Source organism: Salvelinus fontinalis, chromosome 14 (assembly GCF_029448725.1).
Source record: "Salvelinus fontinalis isolate EN_2023a chromosome 14, ASM2944872v1, whole genome shotgun sequence".
NCBI lineage: Eukaryota > Metazoa > Chordata > Actinopteri > Salmoniformes > Salmonidae > Salvelinus > Salvelinus fontinalis.
This window is the reverse complement of record NC_074678.1, coordinates 17,463,589-17,486,082: the sequence shown is the minus strand read 5'-3', so window position 1 is coordinate 17,486,082 and position 22,494 is coordinate 17,463,589. Positions and strand designations below refer to the sequence as shown.

General features: G+C 42.4%; 1 protein-coding gene across 1 annotated transcript; it reads left to right on the top strand.

Annotated features, from left to right (window-relative positions):
* The first annotated feature begins 294 nt into the window (after window positions 1-294).
* Window positions 295-21,229, top strand: LOC129869565 (lysine-specific demethylase 4A-like). The gene is made up of 22 exons (XM_055944079.1): window positions 295-432; window positions 1,470-1,642; window positions 1,848-2,023; window positions 2,381-2,495; window positions 2,613-2,806; window positions 3,127-3,176; window positions 3,577-3,680; window positions 3,795-3,932; window positions 4,164-4,402; window positions 5,725-5,885; window positions 6,933-7,375; window positions 7,489-7,585; window positions 7,927-8,108; window positions 8,560-8,785; window positions 13,239-13,315; window positions 15,491-15,546; window positions 15,737-15,845; window positions 17,570-17,758; window positions 18,077-18,247; window positions 18,472-18,591; window positions 18,833-18,925; window positions 19,159-21,229. The coding sequence occupies exons 2-22, from the start codon at window positions 1,502-1,504 to the stop codon at window positions 19,297-19,299; spliced, it is 3,222 nt and encodes a 1,073-aa protein (XP_055800054.1). The 5' UTR covers window positions 295-432; window positions 1,470-1,501; the 3' UTR covers window positions 19,300-21,229.
* Window positions 21,230-22,494: the final 1,265 nt, after the last annotated feature.

Here is a 22,494-nt window from a genome sequence, read left to right as displayed (position 1 = left end):
ACCATTGCTGGCCATTTTATCATCATATTGCAAAAGATGATACACTATGACTTTCACCGTTTTGAAGTATGACTTTTGTGCTTTAGAAAATGTGGTATTTGTAAAGAGAAATGGGATAGTGAGATGGGGAAGGCTAGTGATAATTTTCATAAACTTTTTTAATGAGCATAATGTATTAATAAGGCCTCAGTTTGCATATTTGGGCCTGAGTAGTATAATAAGGCGGAGTCATGGCAAAATACTGCATTTTGATTAGTCTCGGTAGCGCGTGGGACACGCCCTCCTTCATCCTTGTAAACAAACACATTGAGCATGCGTATGACACTGGCGTAATGGAGGTCTATCTTCCTTGACCACGGTGATTTGTTAACAAATCGTCTTCTGCTTTTAAAGCTTTGGAGCGAGCATTCAGTCATTACTTGGTCAGCTTTTGTAAGTTCATATTTTAAACATCAAAATGTGTGTGCTTTTAAGTAACTTGCGGTAACTTATGTTGCTGGAATAATTGCGCTTGCAATTAACGTTAGCGAGCTATGCTACACTGACATTAGCAAGCTAGCATACTTGCTTCTTAAATGTGTCCCTGTTCCGTTATCTTTAACATATTTGCATAACATGGCATGATCATACGTTATTACTTTACCATTGCTATACATTAATAACTAAAGTAGATAGAGGTATGATACAGTCAGGTTTGTCAAGCATCTTGCTAGCTAAAATGCTAACGCTATATGTTTTCCGGGAGTTAACTGACACTGGGCCCGGTCCTTAAATGACTTGGAATTCAACCAATCACAAATTTAGGAATAACTTTAATGAGAGTGTCGTCCAATCACAATCAGCAGGTGGGCAGGAACTTGTCAAAAACCTAGCGTTAGCTGACTAGAGTAGCATTAGCATGTTATTAACTTTATGTTGTAATCTATTACGAAAAGTTCGACAACTAAGTTAGATAGCTTCTAATGGTGCTAGCTAGCTATCTCTCTCACGGAGGATATCGATATTTAGAATTAGATTGGGTTACTGAACATCAATGAGCGAAGCAACGTTGGTTAACTGGCCGATTGAATTGGACTTTTGTTGTTGATATTTTATCCAGCTGCTAGCTAACTGTTGATATTAGCTAGCTGTAGCCTGAAGTAATTACGACGACATTCCCTAGCCCCTCAGTCCCACAAAAACATGTATATATTGTGTTCTGTTTTTTGCTGTGTTGTCTTTACAGTAGTTACTGACCTTTGTAGGATGAACTTTGTGCTTAAATAACTATAGGGGGCGACAGGTGTTCGTCTGTACTAAAACGATTTAGGCAAGTTTAGAACCTTTCTAAAACATCTGTTTGTGTTAGTTGTCAACTGCACCACACATAGGCCTATTATAAGTAGTTGCAACATGTTCTATGTGATGCAACGTTTTAGAGAAATTATTAAACAGACATCTGATCAAAACAAATGTGTTCTCTTGTCCAGTGTTTGCAGATCAGAGCAACTCTTCTTCGAGGATGGCGACAGACACTGAGTCCCAGCAGACTCCTGACTCCAGGATCATGACCTTTCACCCTACCAAAGAAGAGTTTAAGGACTTCAGCCGTTACATCGCCTACATGGAGTCACAGGGAGCACACCGAGCTGGAATGGCTAAGGTGTGTGTGTTTGCATCTACTTTTCAGAAGATCATAAGCATTTATTCCCCTGATCTACATCCTGTTTTGAGAAGAGTAGAAGGTGCCCAACCAACATCAGACGAGGTGTAACCAAAGATCTATAGGCCTGTCTATATCCTGTTCTAAGAAAAATACACTCTGTATAAAGACTAACTCAATCCTATGTTTGATATGTATTTTCCAGGTTATTCCACCCAAAGACTGGAAGCCTAGACGTACTTATGATGACATAGATGACTTGGTGATCCCTGCTCCTATACAGCAGGTGGTGACTGGCCAGTCAGGTCTCTTCACACAGTACAACATCCAGAAGAAACCCATGACTGTCCGAGAGTTCCGCAAGACTGCCAACACAGACAAGTGAGCCCTCGTACTGTTATGGGCAATTCCACGGTAACGGAGTAATGCTGAGACTTAGATTTGTCACTTTAAATTGTATGCCAAACCATACAGCTCTATGCACAAGGACTACTTTTAACAAATCCACTGACATTTTTACCAAAACACATTTAACTGAAGAACAGTGCAGATGCAAATTTGGTAACAGAGTGACTGTTTGTGCTGTCAACTTTCCATATGCACTGTTCTTCAAATAAATGGAAATGATTGTAACATAGGTATACACGGTTACATGGTTGTAAGTGGCTATAGTTCTAAAATCACTGCAAGATGTCCTTTGTTTTGATTGTCACATCTAATCATCCGTTGTCATTGTAGGTTCTGTAATCCCCGCTATGTGGATTTTGAGGAGCTGGAGAGAAAGTTCTGGAAGAACCTGACTTTTAACCCGCCTCTCTATGGAGCAGATATCAACGGAACCCTCTACGACCCAGTGAGAGATTCCTATCATCACACACTGTCGGGTTCGCCTAACAACCTACTGTTGAAATGTCAATGTCTCTGCTTACCCTCACCAACATTTTCTCTGCTTCATCTCTATCTTTCCTAGGATGTGACAGAGTGGAACATTGGTCATCTGAACACTATCCTGGACACTGTGGAGAGGGAGAGTGGGATCAAGATAAAGGGAGTGAATACTCCTTACCTGTATTTTGGCATGTGGAAAAGCACCTTTGCCTGGCACACTGAAGATATGGATCTCTACAGCATCAACTACCTGCACTTTGGAGAGCCCAAGTCCTGGTAAACTGTTGATGTATTTTGCACAGATAAAAAGAAAACACACGGTTCAGTGAAGTTATACCAATAGATATTAAGGTATGTCTATTTTACAGATTACAAATGGAGAGTGTGTCATTGGGTCGTTATTGTACGTAGAACCTAACACTAGCGTTTTGTCCAGGAGGTGCACTTGTACATCAAGCTGCTTCATGCTACAGAAACAGGAGATTGGCTCCTACCCTATGGGCCGCTCTGGCTAGGACAAGCCTTACTTGATTTACTTACTTACCTAACACAGCATATTGACTACCATTTACATCATTACTCTTGTCTCTCTGCAGGTATGTTGTTCCCCCTGAACATGGGAAGAGATTGGAACGTCTTGCTAAAGGTAAGTGGAGCAGAGGAGGCAGGCTGGAATATAATAAATGGAATGGAGTCAAACGTGGTTTCCATGTGTTTGATACCATTCCATTTATTCCATTCCAGCCATTACAATGATCCTGTCCTTCATTAGCTCCTTCCACCAGCCTCCTATTGTGGAAAGGAATTTCCTAATTGATCTTCATTCCTCATCAGAGTTTCCTCTATTTGCATTTAGCACCTGCGCTTTAAAAAAAAAGACATGTAGATTTATGCCCCTGGAAGACCCCACCCCCGCTAACTCTTCCAATGCTGCTGAAAAAAATCCTATGGGAAACTGCTCATTGATTATCAATATTGTTCATGTCAACATATTATCAGACAGTGATCAGCAGAATTCCTAACGTTTTTGAATCCTGTTTATGCAGGGTTCTTTCCTGGGAGTGCTCAGAGCTGTGAAGCTTTCCTGCGGCATAAGATGACTCTTATCTCACCCTCCATCCTGAAGAAATATGGCATACCGTTTGAGAAGGTGACCGCTCTTCAATGGCAACATGTTATCAAATTTCCCAACCTTTGACAAAGTTGGGATGCAGCAACAAAATACAAACCCATGGGTCTGACTATGTGTCTGTTGTGTGCTTAGATAACCCAGGAGGCAGGCCAGTTCATAGTGACCTTCCCATTCGGTTACCACGCTGGTTTCAACCACGGCTTCAACTGTGCTGAATCCACTAACTTTGCCACACAGCGATGGATCGAGTATGGCAAAATTGCCACACTGGTATGTACAACTAAATGAATTAACACATAGTATGCATGAAACCAAGTCGTTTATTTAGTGTGATCTGTGATTGGTCTTGTGTTACTCAGTTTGTATGGTCGTGGGTACAATTCCCGCACGGATCACATACTAAAATGTATGCATTCATACCTTAAGTTGCTTTGGATAAAATTGGTAAGTGGATTGATGATAAAATATACTCATGACCAATCCCTATCCTCCCTCCCCCAGTGCTCGTGTCGTAAGGACATGGTGAAGATCTCCATGGATGTGTTTGTGAGGAAGTTCCAACCAGACCGCTACAAGGCCTGGAAGGCAGGGAAGGACAACACTCCTATTGACCACTCCAAGCCCACACCAGAGGCTGCTGACTTCCTGAAGACAGGGGAGCCTGGGAAGGAGGGTCCAAGCCGCAGCGAGGCCCCTGACCAGGAGAATACCCCATGCACCACCACTCAGGAGGAGAAGAGGTCCATGCTTTACTGTAGTGTAGTATTGTCTCTAGCTGGTGTAACTTCATATACACTGAGTGTACAAAACATTAAAAATACCTTCCTATTATTGTGTTCCACCCCTTTTTGCCCTCAGAACAGTCTCAATTCGTCAGGGCATGGACTCTACAAGGTGTCAAAAGCGTTCCACAGGGATGCTGGCCCATTTTGACTTCAATGCTTCCCACAGTTTTGTCAAGTTGGCTGGATGTCCTTTGGGTGGTGGACCATTCTTGATACATACAGGAAACTGTTGAGTGTGGAAAAACCACAAACTTTGCAGTTCTTAACACACTTAAACCGGTGCGCCTGGCACCTACCATACCCTGTTCAAAGGCACCGAAATCACACGTACACAATCCATGTCTCAAGGCTTAAAAATCCTTCTTTAACTTGTCTCCTCCCCTTCATCTACACAGAAGTGGATTTAACAAGTCAAATCAATAAGGGATCATAACTTTTACCTGGCCAGTCTGTCATTGAAAGAGCAGGTGTTCCTTATGTTTTGTACTCTCTGTATATTTCAAATCAAATGTATTTATATAGCCCTTCTTACATCAGCTGATATCTCAAAGTGCTGTACAGAAACCCAGCCTAAAACCCCAAACAACAAGCAATGCAGTTGTAGAAGCACGGTGGTTAGGAAAAACTCCCTAGAAAGGCCAAAACCTAGGAAGAAACCTAGAGAGGAACCAGGCTATGAGGGGTGGCCAGTCCTCTTCTGGCTGTGCCGGGTGGAGATTATAGCAGAACATGGCCAAGATGTTCATAAATGACCAGCATGGTCAAATAATAATAATCACAGTAGTTGTCGAGGGTGCAACAAGTCAGCACCTCGGGAGTAAATGTCAGTTGGCTTTTCATAGCCGATCATCTATATATTTAATTTGTGATTGCAACATCCATTTTTTTTAACATTTAAATTAATTATATATACCCGGTAATTCTTGAAGAATATAACTTATAAAGTTCAACTGTCGTACCTTACTGGTATAGGGTCAACATGGTTTAAGCTATCATTTTGATCTTATGCATGGTCAGTTCTTGCATCCATAGCTCTGTCTGAATTTGAGTGGTTACATTTCTCTAACCCCATCTCTCAGCTGTTTACCAAATCAAGTGGCGGGGTGACCGTTTTGTTTTTTCAAATGCAGATTTCCCTTTTAATGATCAAATGAAAGCATTCATTCATACTGGGTTTTGGTCTCCACTTTGAGCAAGTTTCTCAAAAGAGACTTATTGTATTTAAAAAAATAAAAAATAATATTCGCAGTTCCTCTCTCTGTCCTGTACCAATGCAGCCCGAAGGTTGGGAAAAAGCGCCAGCGAGGAGGAGATGTGGAGGCAGCAGAGGATGGAGACACTGAGCAGGTTGATGAAGAGGAGGAGGAGGAGGGAGAGGTGGACCAGAAGAAAGCCAAGCTGGGTCAGGAGGAGAAGGGACACAGTCTGGCACACAAAGGTACCTCAGTTCATCTTTGACTATGACACCAAAAAATACTGCATATTGACTTGTTAGACTGTAGCTAGGTTTCCATCCAATTGGTGACAGATTTTAATTCAGATATTCAAAATCTGCATATAGAAAATATATGCCATTTTCCCACCAGTGGTGTTTCCACCAAATGGACTTGTTGCTGATAAATGTCTGTGCATGATGATGTAGTGCACACTAAATTTACTTTGGTATGTACAGAAAAAGAAATCAAAAGTGGGATGTGTTTCCATCGTATTTTCAACTCTACTGATAGTTTTGCCACACAAACTGTTGTCTACTCTGGTCTTGGCACCAGTGCTCTAGCCAACAGCTCACATATATAGTGGGGTTATGCTAGTCTACATGAGGAGATTATGGCTATTATTTGTCAAACTGCAGTCATATCAATCGTGTCAACAGAATAAGCACTTTCACCACCCTGTGAAGTTCATCCTAACTTATTTAATCTGTAGCCTAATAAACTGCATGCTTTCCCAAGTCGTAGTGGGAGGACCATACACCATATCATTGTGTGACTCCAAGTTTACTTTGATATGATGGTTGTGCATGAAGGTGTTTCCACCAACATTTCTCACATCATTTATTTAACCGACGCAAAAAGATCCCACCATGTCGAACGAACAAATTATCTTTCGGCATTAATAAAATTGTACTGTCACTTCCTATTTCCATCACAGCTGGAAACTGTTAAAGGTATGACTTTATCCGCATGAAAAAACACATTTACATCCACATTTATGAGGGAGATCATTTACACCAGTGGTATTCAATTTTTGGGGACCCTATCTTTTTCCCCCAGGAATTTCTCGTGACCCCACCCCAAATCTGTAAATGTTATTTTTCAATTCATCTTTCTCAAAAATGTTTATATATTGTCCTATACAATAATTTGTACTCTTCCTTTTTAATTTTTCTTTTATTGGATACTTTTGCTAACCCCACTGCTGTTCCTCGGCTTTGATACCACTGATTTAGACAGTGCCTCCAGTTTTTCATGTTTGTTTATTTCAGAGCTAAAGGCAGAGGATGTTAAAAATGAGCGAACAAAGCCACCACTCAACGCAAAGACCAACCGAAACACAAACGCCAGCCGAAAACTAGCACTTCAGATGAAAGCCAAAATCTCTCTTAAATCCACTCCAATTAAGTCTCAGCCACAGACTAACAGTCAATCAACCCAACCAGCGGCCCCAGAACCCTCCCCCCAGAGCTCAGAGAAGGCCGGCCCCAGTGAGGATGTGAAGCCTCCAGCCAGCAGCTCCAGCCCTTCCTACCCAGCCAGCAGCTGCAGCCCTGTCCACCGGCTCTTTCAGAGGACCCTGAGCCCTGCAGACGTGCTGAACGTCCACAGCTACGCCAAGGGAGACTACAGCGAGGGAGAGACTAGGGAGGGCAAGGCGGAGAGGAGGAACGATAGTAGTGATAGTGAAGGAGAGGAACAGGACGACAGCAAGGTGAGAGGAGTAGAGATGGAGAAGAGGAGTGTTTGTTCTGAGGTCAGATATACTGTACATGTTCAATGAATCAGCGCTAATGATTCTGTTTCTAACCCCTTTTATTCCACCAGAGGGCAGAAGATGGAGAGGATGATGGCGCTGTGCCCAGAAAACTGGGGATGTTGCCTTGTCACCAGCGTCTGATGAAAGACAACATGAGTGACGAGGGTGAGTAAAAATATCACTTCCTTACTCACGTAGGTTAGCCCCAGTTAGGCTTCCTTTTCCTAAGCAATGGATATGATGACTTTTGTAGAAAAGCAGTGTCAGGCATGTTCCTCCATGGAATAGAAGCGATGATGTTGGCATACTTGATTGCATTATAGTAGTTTGTCTGTGTGTGTTTTCATAACTATCTGTTTGGTTCCAATGGCTCAGGGGATTAAAACAAATAGCATGGTGGATTTGATTTCCTTCATGTGCAACGGTCAATATCGACAGTTCTGTAAGTTGTTTGGGATATGGCATGTGCTAACGCTAAAATCTATTTATTTTGCTGTCGTTTTAAGAGCTGCCAGAGCAGCCACCAGTAAACGAGGATGGGCTAGAGGGAGAGTCGTGGGCCAAGCCCCTGGCCCACCTGTGGCAGAATAGACCCCCCAACCTGAAGAAAGAGAAGGAGTACAACCGTTGCATGGGCCTCCAGGCCCCATACTGCTCTGTGTGCTCACTCTTCCAGGCATTCCAGCAGGTGAGGGAGGCATGGACTGTGTGTGTGTGTGAGAGATCAGTGGCTGAGGAGAGGAGGAGACACTCAGCAGGGGATTTGGGAAGTTAGTCTTCTGAAAGTCTCTCAGTCATTAATCTGCAGGGGTTTCTCTGAGAGTGTAGCTCCTGTTATGTGATTCAGTTCCCCCTTCACTTGTTTCTCAGGGGAGACGTTTTTGCAATTTTAGTACGTTCCCCAATGCTCCTCTTCTCACTTCTGATATACTGTACAGTGATAGTTATTTCAGGTTTGTCTGCCCAGTCTAAGTATCTGTATTACTTTGTCCCTCCCTCTATCCATGGCTAGACTGGGTGTGCTGATGAAGGCAAACACAGAAAAGCATTTGATTGAACAATTTGAATGAGAGTTATTTTCTGAAGGGAACTTCTATTGTCCTCCCAAGAGTTGCTAAATATGATTGTTTCATTTCCAGACAGAGTGTGCTGATGATGGTACGGACCCTCCAGTGGTGCTGCCTGGAGGCAGGCTGAGAACCAAGCCTCTGATCCCTGAGATGTGTTTCACCACCACCACGGAGCCAGAGGAGGGCGCTGAGGAGAAGGAACCTGGCCCCCCGGACCCCACCACCCCTCACTTGGAGCCAGACGGCACCAGCCTGCTCATCAGCTGCTCCCACTGCAGCGTCCGCGTACACACCAGTCAGTACTACTACTTACCCAGCACGCCACCCCTTTTAACACTAGAACAGCTGGGCCTTTCAGCCTATAAGTACCCACTACACAATGTTGCCGGGCATCCTTTTAGCATACACATCAGATACAAGTCAACCCGCAAGGTGTGCAAACATAAGCACCAACACCTGATAAATAGGGCGTAAACAATTGTAAAAGATGAATCGCATGAATAAATATTTGTGGAAACATATCCATAGAAAATTAGTTATTTGTTTAGATAGTCAGGATATGTTTAGTATAATTCTACAAAGTCCTACTTATAAAGGTATAATTCCAAATTAGATAGTTAGGATATGTTTAGTATAATTCTACAAAGTCCTACTGATAAAGGTATAGCCCATTTTCGTTTCTCTTACAATAAAAACATTACAGTGTAATACATTTGATCAATTTAATTTGTAGATCTGATTAGTTATACTAAGTAATGCAGTCCAGTTACAAAAGTAAAATATGATAATATAGTCAGCAAGGCGCAGGCGCCAGGTCGCAGTTGCAAATAGCCTACCTGGTGAAATAAAAGTAAATAAATAAAAGGTCAAATGATTTGCCCTATGCCTAAACAAAACACCAAGGATGTATAATGGTTTAGAAATGTACATGAACTATAATATAGGATGAATTGCATAAAAACATATGTGGAAATATTTCTTTGCAATCAACTTGTCTGCCAGGGAAATTGATGTGAAGTTGTCCATGGTCACATTTTTGCCTTTAGCCATGTAAGGCTCAACGAATCTGTCGCTCACCCGCTGACCTGGTTTCATCTTTTCTATCTGTCTTCAACATCGTCGACTAACCAAAACCTAATTCCAAATTTGTCTGTTTTGTTGGCCATGTATTGGGTAAAACGGCACCTAGCTTTGGTTGGGAACAGTTGCTCATCAACAATTATGTTCTCTTCTGGCTTGTAACTGTTAAATTAATATTTTAGGTATCCCTATACCTCTGTTATTACAGTGCTCTCACTCTGTTATTTGTGCACCTGCGCAGAATGTTCCCTCGTTGAACCGGGCCTGAGTGTAATGGTAACTATGTACCGTGCAGATACGGGGATGTAAATGTTGTTCAACTGGAACCTAGTTATCATTTCAGAGTTGACAGTAACGAGCAATGCAATTCTTCGTAACACTTTTCCAGGTGTGTGAGACGGCGGCGAATCTCTCCGTCTGCACATGTATTGGTCTTATGTCATCAAAATGCAGGTGTCTCATAATCTCTCTGAAGTGGTTGCGTGGCATGGTCTCTCTGAAAAAGTCCACCACATAACTATCGGACCAAAATGACTCCACATCATACTCTTTCCACAGTATTCCCTGCGGACATACAAGAGTACAATAAATGCTTTGAGATCATCCATAGACATGTCCCACGTACAGCTTCCTTTTCTGGGAGCATGAGCGACAGTACAATCTCTGATTTCTGCAACATCTGCATGTCACATAAACAAAGAACACTGTAGAGTGCACTGGAAATGATTCTCTTTGTGTGAGGTGTAGGGCCTGCTCTCTCTGTGAGAATGTTTCTGTTGCTCTCTTCTCACTCTTTCTACCCAAACTCGTGTCTCACGGTCTGTTGGCTCTGTTGTGGTTTTTCTGCGGCGAGGCTCAGGCATCGGAGGCGTAAGCTTGAAGTCAACATCAGAATCGGGTGAAACCTCTTCATCAGCAACGTCGATTTCAAGCTCAATATCCGATTCGACTCCAGCTAAACTAAATTCTGCAGTATTTGCAATGCTACCAGTGCATCCATTTGTTTGGTTCGGCTAACCATTGTAAACTACACACAACTACACAATGCTTCATTACACTGCTGTTCTAAATGTAATCATCCCCTTTTACCCTCCTCATTCAGTTAATTCAAATTCAATTGGGAATTCACATGCACAGTTATCAGTGTCTATTGCCCATTCATCCATTTAGCACATTCATTCGGTAAGGAGAGTGATGCATGGGAACCAATGCCCTACAGCACATTCATTCTGTAAGGAGAGGGATGCATGGGAACCAATTCCCTACAGCACATTCATTCTTTAAGGAGAGTGATGCATGGGAACAATGCCCTACAGCACATTCATTCTGTAAGGAGAGGGATGCATGGGAACAATGCCCTACAGCACATTCATTCTGTAAGGAGAGGGATGCATGGGAACAATGCCCTACAGCACATTCATTCTGTAAGGAGAGGGATGCATGGGAACCAATGCCCTACAGCACATTCATTCTGTAAGGAGAGTGATGCATGGGAACAATGCCCTACAGCACATTCATTCTGTAAGGAGAGGGATGCATGGGAACCAATGCCCTACAGCACATTCATTCTGTAAGGAGAGTGATGCATGGGAACAATGCCCTACAGCACATTCATTCTGTAAGGAGAGGGATTCATGGGAACCAATGCCCTACAGCACATTCATTCTGTAAGGAGAGTGATGCATGGGAACCAATGCCCTACAGCACATTCATTCTGTAAGGAGAGGGATGCATGGGAACAATGCCCTACAGCACATTCATTCTGTAAGGAGAGGGATGCATGGGAACAATGCCCTACAGCACATTCATTCTGTAAGGAGAGGGATGCATGGGAACAATGCCCTACAGCACATTCATTCTGTAAGGAGAGGGATGCATGGGAACCAATGCCCTACAGCACATTCATTCTGTAAGGAGAGGGATGCATGGGAACCAATGCCCTACAGCACATTCATTCTGTAAGGAGAGGGATGCATGGGAACCAATGCCCTACAGCACATTCATTCTGTAAGGAGAGGGATGCATGGGAACAATGCCCTACAGCACATTCATTCTGTAAGGAGAGGGATGCATGGGAACCAATGCCCTACAGCACATTCATTCTGTAAGGAGAGTGATGCATGGGAACAATGCCCTACAGCACATTCATTCTGTAAGGAGAGGGATGCATGGGAACCAATGTCCTACAGCACATTCATTCTGTAAGGAGAGTGATGCATGGGAACCAATGTCCTACAGCACATTCATTCTGTAAGGAGAGTGATGCATGGGAACCAATGCCCTACAGCACATTCATTCTGTAAGGAGAGTGATGCATGGGAACCAATGCCCTACAGCACATTCATTCTGTAAGGAGAGGGATGCATGGGAACAATGCCCTACAGCACATTCATTCTGTAAGGAGAGGGATGCATGGGAACCAATGCCCTATAGCACATTCATTCTGTAAGTAGAGGGATGCATGGGAACCAATGCCCTACAGCACATTCATTCTGTAAGGAGAGTGATGCATGGGAACAATGCCCTACAGCACATTCATTCTGTAAGGAGAGGGATGCATGGGAACAATGCCCTACAGCACATTCATTCTGTAAGGAGAGGGATTCATGGGAACCAATGCCCTACAGCACATTCATTCTGTAAGGAGAGTGATGCATGGGAACCAATGCCCTACAGCACATTCATTCTGTAAGGAGAGGGATGCATGGGAACAATGCCCTACAGCACATTCATTCTGTAAGGAGAGGGATGCATGGGAACAATGCCCTACAGCACATTCATTCTGTAAGGAGAGTGATGCATGGGAACAATGCCCTACAGCACATTCATTCTGTAAGGAGAGGGATGCATGGGAACCAATGTCCTACAGCACATTCATTCTGTAAGGAGAGTGATGCATGGGAACCAATGCCCTACAGCACATTCATTCTGTAAGGAGAGTGATGCATGGGAACCAATGCCCTACAGCACATTCATTCTGTAAGGAGAGGGATGCATGGGAACAATGCCCTACAGCACATTCATTCTGTAAGGAGAGGGATGCATGGGAACCAATGCCCTACAGCACATTCATTCTGTAAGGAGAGTGATGCATGGGAACCAATGCCCTACAGCACATTCATTCTGTAAGGAGAGGGATGCATGGGAACCAATGCCCTACAGCACATTCATTCTGTAAGGAGAGCGATGCATGGGAACAATGCCCTACAGCACATTTGCCTTGGCCCCTTAAGTTAGTAGTAGCTTTTTTTTAAAAGATAAGTACTTTTTTGTTTGTGATTTAAAAGTTCGGACAACTGGACAATATAAAACATACATATTTAGGAAAAGTCTTGGAAGGAGCTGGACGTTGATATTTTTTTCCAGATTTATTTACAAAATCAAACATCATTGGCCTATGGCGGTTCTAGTTAACCCCATCGTTCCAGGTAAGAGCAGTACTCTACTTTAGACAGTTAAGAGGAGTTAAGTGCAGACTGTTTCAACTCTAGAAGTTATTTAATTATCTCTGTCCACAACAGGGTTGAGATGCGCTGTCAGTCATGTGAATGTGTGGATGCCTGTCACTAAAGGAGTATGCACACTAGAACCTATGCTCCCTTCTGGTTCATTGGCGACAACGTTTCAACCACTTAGGTAATGGTGTTTGTTTGGTTGTGTGTTTCCAGGCTGTTATGGCGTGGATCCAGAGAGTGTGACTAAGGACTGGAAGTGTGCTCGCTGTAAGGCCAATTCCATGACTGAGGTCAGTGTCTCCACAACACATCACCTCATAATACAACACCTCCAAGTGGCTGTTCATTATGTTTGACCTCACCTGACCCAAGTATATGTTGCTGGCACTGACGCAGTAGTGTTTGCAAACGTTGCAGTAGTCTAAATGCTCATTAGATCTGGCAGTAGTATTTGCAGTAGTCTAAACGCTCATTAGATCTGGCAGTAGTATTTGCAGTAGTCTAAACGCTCATTAGATCTGGCAGTAGTATTTGCAGTATTCTAAACGCTCATTAGATCTGTCAGTAGTATTTGCAGTAGTCTAAACGCTCATTAGATCTGGCAGTAGTATTTGCAGTAGTCTAAACGCTCATTAGATCTGGCAGCAATATTTTTAGTAGTCTAAACGGTCATTAGATCTGGCAGTAGTATTTGCAGTAGTCTAACGCTCATTAGATCTGGCAGTAGTATTTGCAGTAGTCTAAACGCTCATTAGATATGGCATTAGTATTTAAATAAAACGTTGTTTTTTTTAACTAGGCAAGTCAGTTAAGAACAAATTCTTATTTACAATGACGGCCTACCCCGGCCAAACCCGGACGATGCTGGGCCAATTGTGCGCCGCCCTATGGGACTCCCCATCACGGCCGGTTGTGATACAGCCTGGATTCAAACCAGGGACTGTAGTGACGCCTCTTGCCATGAGAAGTGTGACTTAGACTGCTACGCCACTCGGGAGTTTAGACTACGGCAGGTAGCCTAGTGGTTAGAGCGTTGGGCCAGTAACTGAAAGGTTGCTGGATCGAATCCCTGAGCTGACAAGGTAAAAATCTGTCGTTCTGCCCCTGAACAAGGCAGTTAACCCACTGTTCCCGGTAGGCCATCATTGTAAATAAGAATTTGTTCTTAACTGACTTGGCTAGTTAAATCATTTTTATTTTGGGGGGGCATTAGATCTGGCAGTAGTGTTTGCAGTAGTCTAAACTGGCATTAGATATGGCAGTAGTGTTTGAAGTATTCTGAACAGGCATTAGATCTGGCAGTAGTGTTTGCAGTAGTCTAAACTGGCATTAGATATGGCAGTAGTGTTTGCAGTATTCTGAACAGGCATTAGATCTGGCAGTAGTGTTTGCAGTAGTCTAAACTGGCATTAGATCTGGCAGTAGTGTTTGCAGTAGTCTAAACTGGCATTAGATCTGGCAGTAGTATTTGCAGTATTCTGAACAGGCATTAGATCTGGCAGTAGTGTTTGCAGTAGTCTAAACTGGCATTAGATATGGCAGTAGTGTTTGCAGTATTCTGAACAGGCATTAGATCTGGCAGTAGTGTTTGCAGTAGTCTAAACTGGCATTAGATCTGGCAGTAGTATTTGCAGTATTCTAAACTGGCATTAGATCTGGCAGTAGTATTTGCAGTATTCTGAACAGGCATTAGATCTGGCAGTAGTATTTGCAGTATTCTGAACAGGCATTAGATCTGGCAGGAGTGTTTGCAGTAGTCTAAACTGGCATTAGATCTGGCAGTAGTATTTGCAGTATTCTTCTAATGATAAGTGACTGACTGGTACTGGTCTTCAGGTGACACACCTTTGCATTGGTCGTATGTACAGTACCAGTCAAATGTTTGGACACACCTACTCATTCCTGGGTTTTTCTTGATTTTTACTATTTTCTACATTGTAGAATAATAGTGAAGACATCAAAACTATGAAATAACATATGGAATCATGTAGTAACCAAAAAAGTGTCAAACAAATCAAAATATATTTTAGATTCTTCAATGTAGCTTTGCACACTCTTGACATTCTCTCAACCAACTTCATGAGGAATGTTTTTCCAACAGTCTTGAAGGAGTTTCCACATATGCTGAGCACTTGTTGGCTTTTCCTTCACTCTGCGGTCCAACTCATCCCAAACCATCTCAATTGGGTTGAGGTTGGGTGATTGTGGAGGCCAGGTCATCTGATGCAGCACTCCATCACTCTCCTTCTTGATCAAATATCTGTTACACAGTCTGGAGGTGTGTTGGGTCATTGCCCCGTTGAAAAAACAAATGATAGTCCCACTAAGCATAAACCAGATGGGATGGCATATCGCTGCAGAATGATGAGGTAGCCATGCTGGTTAAGTCTGGTGTGTCAACTTTTGACTGGTACTTTGTTTACTTAACTGGGATTATGGTGGTTGACAGTTTGCTCTTCTTGCAGAGTTGCTGTTTGTGTTTGCTGAGGGGGGGTGCCTTGCAGAAAGCCAACAACAACAAGTAAGTCTTTGTGCCAGACAGATCCCCTTAGAGATCAGGGAGTGGGCTAGTCTAAATCACACACTGAACATTTACTGAGCTCTTCTCTTTATGTACTCTTTTGTTCACATAGTTGGATGTTATTTTGAAATATATCTACTAGGTTTATAATCTACTCGTGGTGTCTGTGTATTGACATGTTGTGTTGTAGGTGGGTCCATGTGCTGTGTGCAGTAGCAGTGTTGGAGGCTCGCTTTGTGAACATCACTGAGAGAAGCCCTGTGGATCTGAGTGGGATTCCTCTACAGAGGTTTAAACTGGTGAGTTCAACGCTGTAAATGTCAATAGGCTTGGGCAGTATACCGTATACAAGAGTATTTTGTACCCTGATGAAGACAGCTTGCCTGTCGAAACGTTGGTAATTAAATATTTTTGCATCTGAGCTCCTAGAGTGTGCGGCTCTCCTTTATTTTCTATTTGGAAATACCTGTCACACATTTTTTCATTATGAAGCTTACTGGCAGTCCCCTGTCACGTGGTGTTTGTTTACAAGCACACAACCACGAGAGACCAGAACCTTGTGAGTCACTCACTGTTGTGCAGCATGCCCCCGGTGATCTAGTTTCAGTATGGAATTCACAACTAAATGTTTGCCAGCTAGATATTTTATAACTATTACGTTAACTGTCTAAAATGTGCTAAATGCTCTGCGGTTGGGCATTTGGTTGGCTAATTTAGTAGCTAGTTAGCTATCTAGCTAAGTGGTTAGCTTCTTCCAAAATCAAGCTTTGCTTGGTAACAGCAGAGAATCCCCTCCTGGATCAAGAGCCTTGCTGGCTAATGTGTGTTTTGTGCAGCAAACTGTGAGTAGCATTTTTATTTTATTTATTTTTGATATTTATTTTATTTAGCCCCTTTTCTCCCCAATTTTCGTGGTATCCAATTGTTAGTAATTACTATCTTGTCTCATCGCTACAACTCCCGTACGGGCTCGGGAGAGACGAAGGTCAAAAGCCATGCGTCCTCCGAAACACAACCCAACCAAGCCACACTGCTTCTTAACACAGCGCGCCTCCAACCCGGAAGCTAGCCGCACCTATGTGTCGGAGGAAACACCTTGCACCTGGCTCCCTTGGTTAGCGCGCACTGCGCTGCCCGCCACAGGAGTCGCTGGAGCGCGATGAGACAAGGATATCCCTACCGGCCAAACCCTCCCTAACCCGGACGACGCTAGGCCAATTGTGCGTCGCCCCACGGACCTCCCGGTCACGGCCGGCTGCGACAGAGCCTGGGCGCGAACCCAGAGTCTCTGGTGGCGCAGCTAGCGCTGCGATGCAGAGCCCTAGACCACTGTGCCACCCGGGAGGCCCGTGAGTAGCATTTTTGAGTTAATTGTATAACTGTATGAGCTGGGATGTCTGTCCTGCAAATAGTTTGTCAGAGACTGTATAAAATGTTCGCAATCCGCTCATTAGCATTTAGTAAGCATTCTCAATGGGATTTTACATGTACTTTGTAACCTTTGGATTACAAAGGCTGTGGGTTAAAAAAAACAGTGGCCCTTGTGTTCAGTGACGGTATTACCAAATATCACGGAATGGCACAAAGTCGGTGTGAAGGTTTGACAATCTGGATACTGCCCAAGCCTTATGTCAACATTTATTATGTGCTAAGGGATAGGACTCTGTCACTACCTCGCTCTCCAACCACGGTGCATGAATAGAGGAGAACCTTTTCCAATAACCTTTGAATAAAGGAGAGTGGCTGGATATCCTCTCTTCAGCATATTATGCCAAAGTAATATATTATTGGTTTTACCTGACATGGTTGGCACATCCACCTCTATGCATGTGACAGTAGTTATGCTTGCCGTCTACTACAAGGTTAGACTAGAGACTAGGGTATTTAGAGGATGTCCGGTGAGTTTGTGATTAATCCAGGCTCTACTGTATACAGTTTGACAGGATGTATAGGCCTAGTTTTCCCTGTGGGACTTCCTTTTCCTGTCTCTGAGCATGGTCTTAATTTTTTCTGTGATGTGCAGAAATGTTACTACTGTAAGAAGCGGATGAAGAAGACATCCGGGTGCTGTGTGCAGTGTTCCCATGGCCGCTGTCCTACGGCCTACCACCCTACTTGTGCCCAGGCCGCTGGGATCCTCATGCAGCCAGACGAGTGGCCCTTTGTGGTCTACGTCACCTGCTGCCGGCACAAGGGCCCTATTCAGACAGAGGTATACATTGGTTGTACTTTACTTTATATTTTGGATTGTGTTTCAGAAAGGGGAAGCTATATACCAGACAGTGGGGACTCTAAAGGCCTCAGTTATGGGACTTGGTTACATTATTCTGCTGATACTTTATGTTATAGTTTCTAAGCATTCTACATATTCAGGGCTGTACTCATAACAGTGTACTATATAAGCATGACTGTGTTTTAGATTTTAAAGTGAAAAACTCCCACGAGTATGCCCATGTACTTCCAGTCCAAAGAGGTTGATAGAGTTCTTATTTGATGTTAATCTGGAAGGATAACTAATTTCTTCTCTCAGCGTAACAAAGCAGCCATGCATGAGCTTACCGTGGGAAGGAGGGTGATCTGTAAGCACAAAAATGGCCGCTACTACCAGTGTGACGTGGTGCAGCTTTCCAAGGAGACGTTCTATGAGGTCAACTTTGATGACGGCTCCTTCAGTGATAACCTCTTTCCCGAGGACATTGTGGTAAGAAGACTAACGTCTGTGTGTGTTCGAGTGGGTGGGGTGCCAAATTGTGGTCAGTAATTCATGACAGGGTTTATAAGTAGGTCATAAGCTGTTTATTATTAGTTTATAGATTGCTTATACAATATGTACCACACATTGGTTAAAATTGTGTGATTGCTTTTTGGTGCTTGCCAAATAGTGAGTTTGTAGGATTGTATCTAATGGTTGGTTTCTATTGCCAGGGCCGGGACTGTGCCCAGATAGGCCCCCCTCCACAGGGGGAGATGGTGCAGGTCCGTTGGACAGATGGTCTGGTCTACGGGGCCAAGTTTGTGGCTGCTCACATCATCCAAATGTACCAGGTACTGCAACACTATTCACACTTACCCTCAGCAACAATGTACCTTATCCAGATGGAGGTTATACAGTTTTACATCATATAGTGCTTTGCAGTCTAATTGATCTGCTCCATTTGTCCAGATTGTTAAAAATCTTTAAAAAAAAACTCATAGCAATACATTACAAGTCTGTGATGAAACCATTGTTTGGTTTTATGAGAGACATAAAATGTAGTTATTTTGGCATTGATGGTTCTTGATGTAGGTGGAGTTTGAAGACGGGTCACAACTAACAGCCAAGAGAGATGATGTCTATACTCTGGATGAGGAGCTACCTAAGAGAGTCAAGTCAAGACTGGTGAGTATACTGAGAGCTACCTGTGAGCTATCCAATATACTGACTCCAAAGTTGCTAACCTGTGTATCATCAACTCCTAACTTTCTCACTCTGATGTTATAGTAAGGACTGCTGAGTATACTGAATAATACTGACTGAATCATTTTCTCCAGCATGTTTGTTAATGAGTCTTCTTCCTGTGGCAATGGACAATAAAGTAATCCTGTGTGTGCCTTGCCCCGGTCTGTCTCCAGTCCAAGGCGTCAGACATGCGTTTCGATGGGATCTTTGAGGACAAGGAGGCCATCCAGCAGTCGAAGAGGCAGAGAGTGATCAACTCACGGTACCGAGGTGACTACGTTGAACCTGTGATCTACAGAGCCATCATGGAGTAGCCTGCCAACTGCCTACTCTTCCAACAAACCACCAGCACTGATATTCCTGATCTGGACTTCTCACTTTACCTTAATTTATCCACTGAGTGAGTGAGTGTAGCTCTGACTAAAGGACTTTGAAAATAACTTTCCAACCCCTAGTTCATAATTTACAGCATTATGCGCCAGTTTCCCGGACACTGATTAAGCCTAGTCTTGGACTGAAAAGCCCTTTCATTGGATCTGCGTTTTATGCTACGCTTAACCTGTGTCCAGGAAACCGGACCCAATTGTTATTACTTTTATGTTTTCTTTGACTGTGATCAAGGATTGAAGAACAGGCCAACTTCTCCACTCGGTATAGGTTATAGAAGCCGGGAAGGAACTGCCATCCATGTCACTTTTTATGCCATCCTGCTAGTGCCCAGTAGCTGTAACTCGTCTCTTGAATGGAAGCGATATTGGACCATGAATTTTGCTTCCAAACAAGATGTAGCTTTCTAATAATAATAGTAACAATCCACTCAATAGAACTGTGGCAGGAATTACTTCCTAAAGGGAGTGAAGCAGACAAGTTACTGCCACTCATCCTCATAAACACTGATTACAGTGTTTTCTGACTTGCAATTTTACTGAATGTGGCCAGTTGTTCCTTTATGTACATCTATTTATTTTCCTATGTCGTTTTTCGGGGTGCTACTTGCACCTATGTTTGATATTAAGGCGGTGCAATGCCATTTTAGTAACTAATACCACCTCTTAGCAGAGTCACACTGTTGACTGCATTCCTAAACATTGTATTTTGTAGGAACGCATTGAATATAGCTTTTTCCATTTTTAGAGTTGTTTTTTACCAGCGTATTTATTATACTGTGCTTGAAGAAAGTAACCTCTGCAATGCAGACAATTTGTCAGTTGCAATGGTGTAGAGGTTCTGGACTGATTCTGATCTATGTTCTATTTTTGCTATATAGATGAATTGGAAATAACCCATTCAGAATTGCTATGGGCGCTCCCTTTTTATCCAAGTTGGTTCTTTACTCTTTAAATGAAAATAGTGCTTTGCACTTTTATTCAAGCCCATTTTGAGAGGACAGTTTAATAGTTGTGTGCTACCATTTTACTATTTTTGTCAAAAAAAAAACATTTTTAAAATAATATTGTACATTTTATAAGACCTTATGCATTGTGTCCCACCACGCTTCTCCAATCGGCCATGATCATCAACCGTAATGCACTTATTAATTAAGGATAAGGTGGCCTTCAGATTGTCTGTTATTTTCCTCTAAACTGCTGTTATCTTGAGTATAGGGATGCCACATTCTGTTAACTTTCCCAGGTTTTCCAGAAATCCTGGTTGAAATTTCCCTGCAATCAGGATGAATTAAGCAGGAAATCCGTAAGTCCTTTTTAAATAGGATTTCTGGGAATTGAGAATTTTCTGAATTTTGCAACCCTACTTGAGTGTGAGAGACAACTAATGTATGAGTTAGGCAGTTATAGAGGCTCACAGAAGTACCACTAAGCAAGGGGTTTATATCATCAGCATTCAACAGTATGGAAATACTTATGATGACTTATAATACATGGGAGAAAAATACAAGTTTTCTATCAAAAAGCCTATTTTATTGCTTTGTTTTATGATACACATTACATTCACAGTCAGGAAGACACAGATGTAATTATAATAAGTAGTTTATTTAAAGATATAAGCCGTTGACGCAAGGGATCTTATCTGTGCCCCAAATGGCAGCATATTCCCTATATTGTGCACTACCTTTGACCAGGGCCCTGGTCAAAAGTAGTGCACTATATAGGGAATGGGGTGCCATTTGGGACTGATTCCTGGCCTGTTCATGTGACCTTTTTTCCTTTCTGTGAAAAATGTACTATTATTCATGCATTTTGTAAAGATGATAATTTTGTTTCAGTAAAAACATTTTGGCTTGCATATTGTCATTTATTGGTGTTGATCTTTGTTTCATGTTTAAATGTTTTTATGATATTTATGACTGCTATACAGTTCATGATCTTATGACTGATTAAACAATGTTTGACATATGACAATGACTGAAGGTTGTAGTAACAGTGTACTGTAATAACTTTTAGAGTCTTTACAAGACTACTGCATACCTCAATGACAGTAGTAGTATCTAACTCCATAGCAAGTAAATTGTCAGCTAAACGGTGCTGTCCTTGAAGTTCAGTGTTGGGTAGTAGTGAACTACATGTAGTTCACCTAATAATTTAACAACATTTTACAGTAGCTTGGTGGTAGTTCAACTAAATTCAAATCTTGTTGTTTTCAGTAGTTAGCTTTTTTGCCATGTAGCTGTGTTGCTAACTACTGGAACTGCACAACTTTTTTTTGCAAAAATAAAATATGGGTTAAGTAGGCAATAATTCTTTGTATCAGACCTGCCTAATTCTCACTTGAAACAGTTTTTGTGTTTAATATGCTAAATTACACATTCAGTTAACATCTGTCTCCTGAGTGTGTTCTTGTTATTTTTATTCTAAGACATTTCAGATTTAGATATGGACAATTTTCCACAAAGTAATTGGACATAGTGAGCTACTTTTTCAAAGTAACTAAACTATAATTTTAAAGTGTATCTTTAGTGTAGCTTAACTTATTCCAGTGTGAAGTAATTGGTAGCTTGGTAAACTATATTTTCAGTAACTCCCATTGCTTGTGTACTAGCAAACCCCACAGCTCAGCCCAAAACAGGATTTACACATACTGTTGGAGAGGACGTTTGGAATGTCAGTGAGTGCTTACATTTAACACTGAAGAATATAGCAGTTGTGTTGACTGGTTATATTTGATTGAAGGTCATTATAGCAGTTGTGCTCCCCTTCCCCAAGTTCATCTCTTATCACCTTAGCTACACACCATCCATCGTATCAGCCAGTGATCTTTACCAGTACACTAACAGCTTTTATGTCTCATGCTGAGGCTGCATACCATAGTGACATTAGTCCTTGCCCACATCTTACAGCTGCCCTGACATCGACAATATATAGGGGTTGTACCTCTGGGGTGCACTAGCTCTCACACATGTTGAATGTCAACTTTATCTTTAGCAAGCATCTGTCACGTTTCAGAATACAAAATGTAGCCTACTTCTGCCCTCTGATTTGTAATGTTTATCCAATTGTAATTTGTATCAAATGCATTATTAAACTTGCAACATTGTGGTTACTTTCCACCCA

Bases quoted from the DNA above. Each gene is read 5' to 3' on its own strand.
- LOC129869565 (XM_055944079.1), top strand. From the start codon at position 1,502: ATGGCGACAGACACTGAGTCCCAGCAGACTCCTGACTCCAGGATCATG. The intron at 2,496-2,612 runs GTGAGAGATTCC...TATCTTTCCTAG, and splicing joins ACGGAACCCTCTACGACCCA to GATGTGACAGAGTGGAACAT. The intron at 18,592-18,832 runs GTACTGCAACAC...TTCTTGATGTAG, and splicing joins ACATCATCCAAATGTACCAG to GTGGAGTTTGAAGACGGGTC.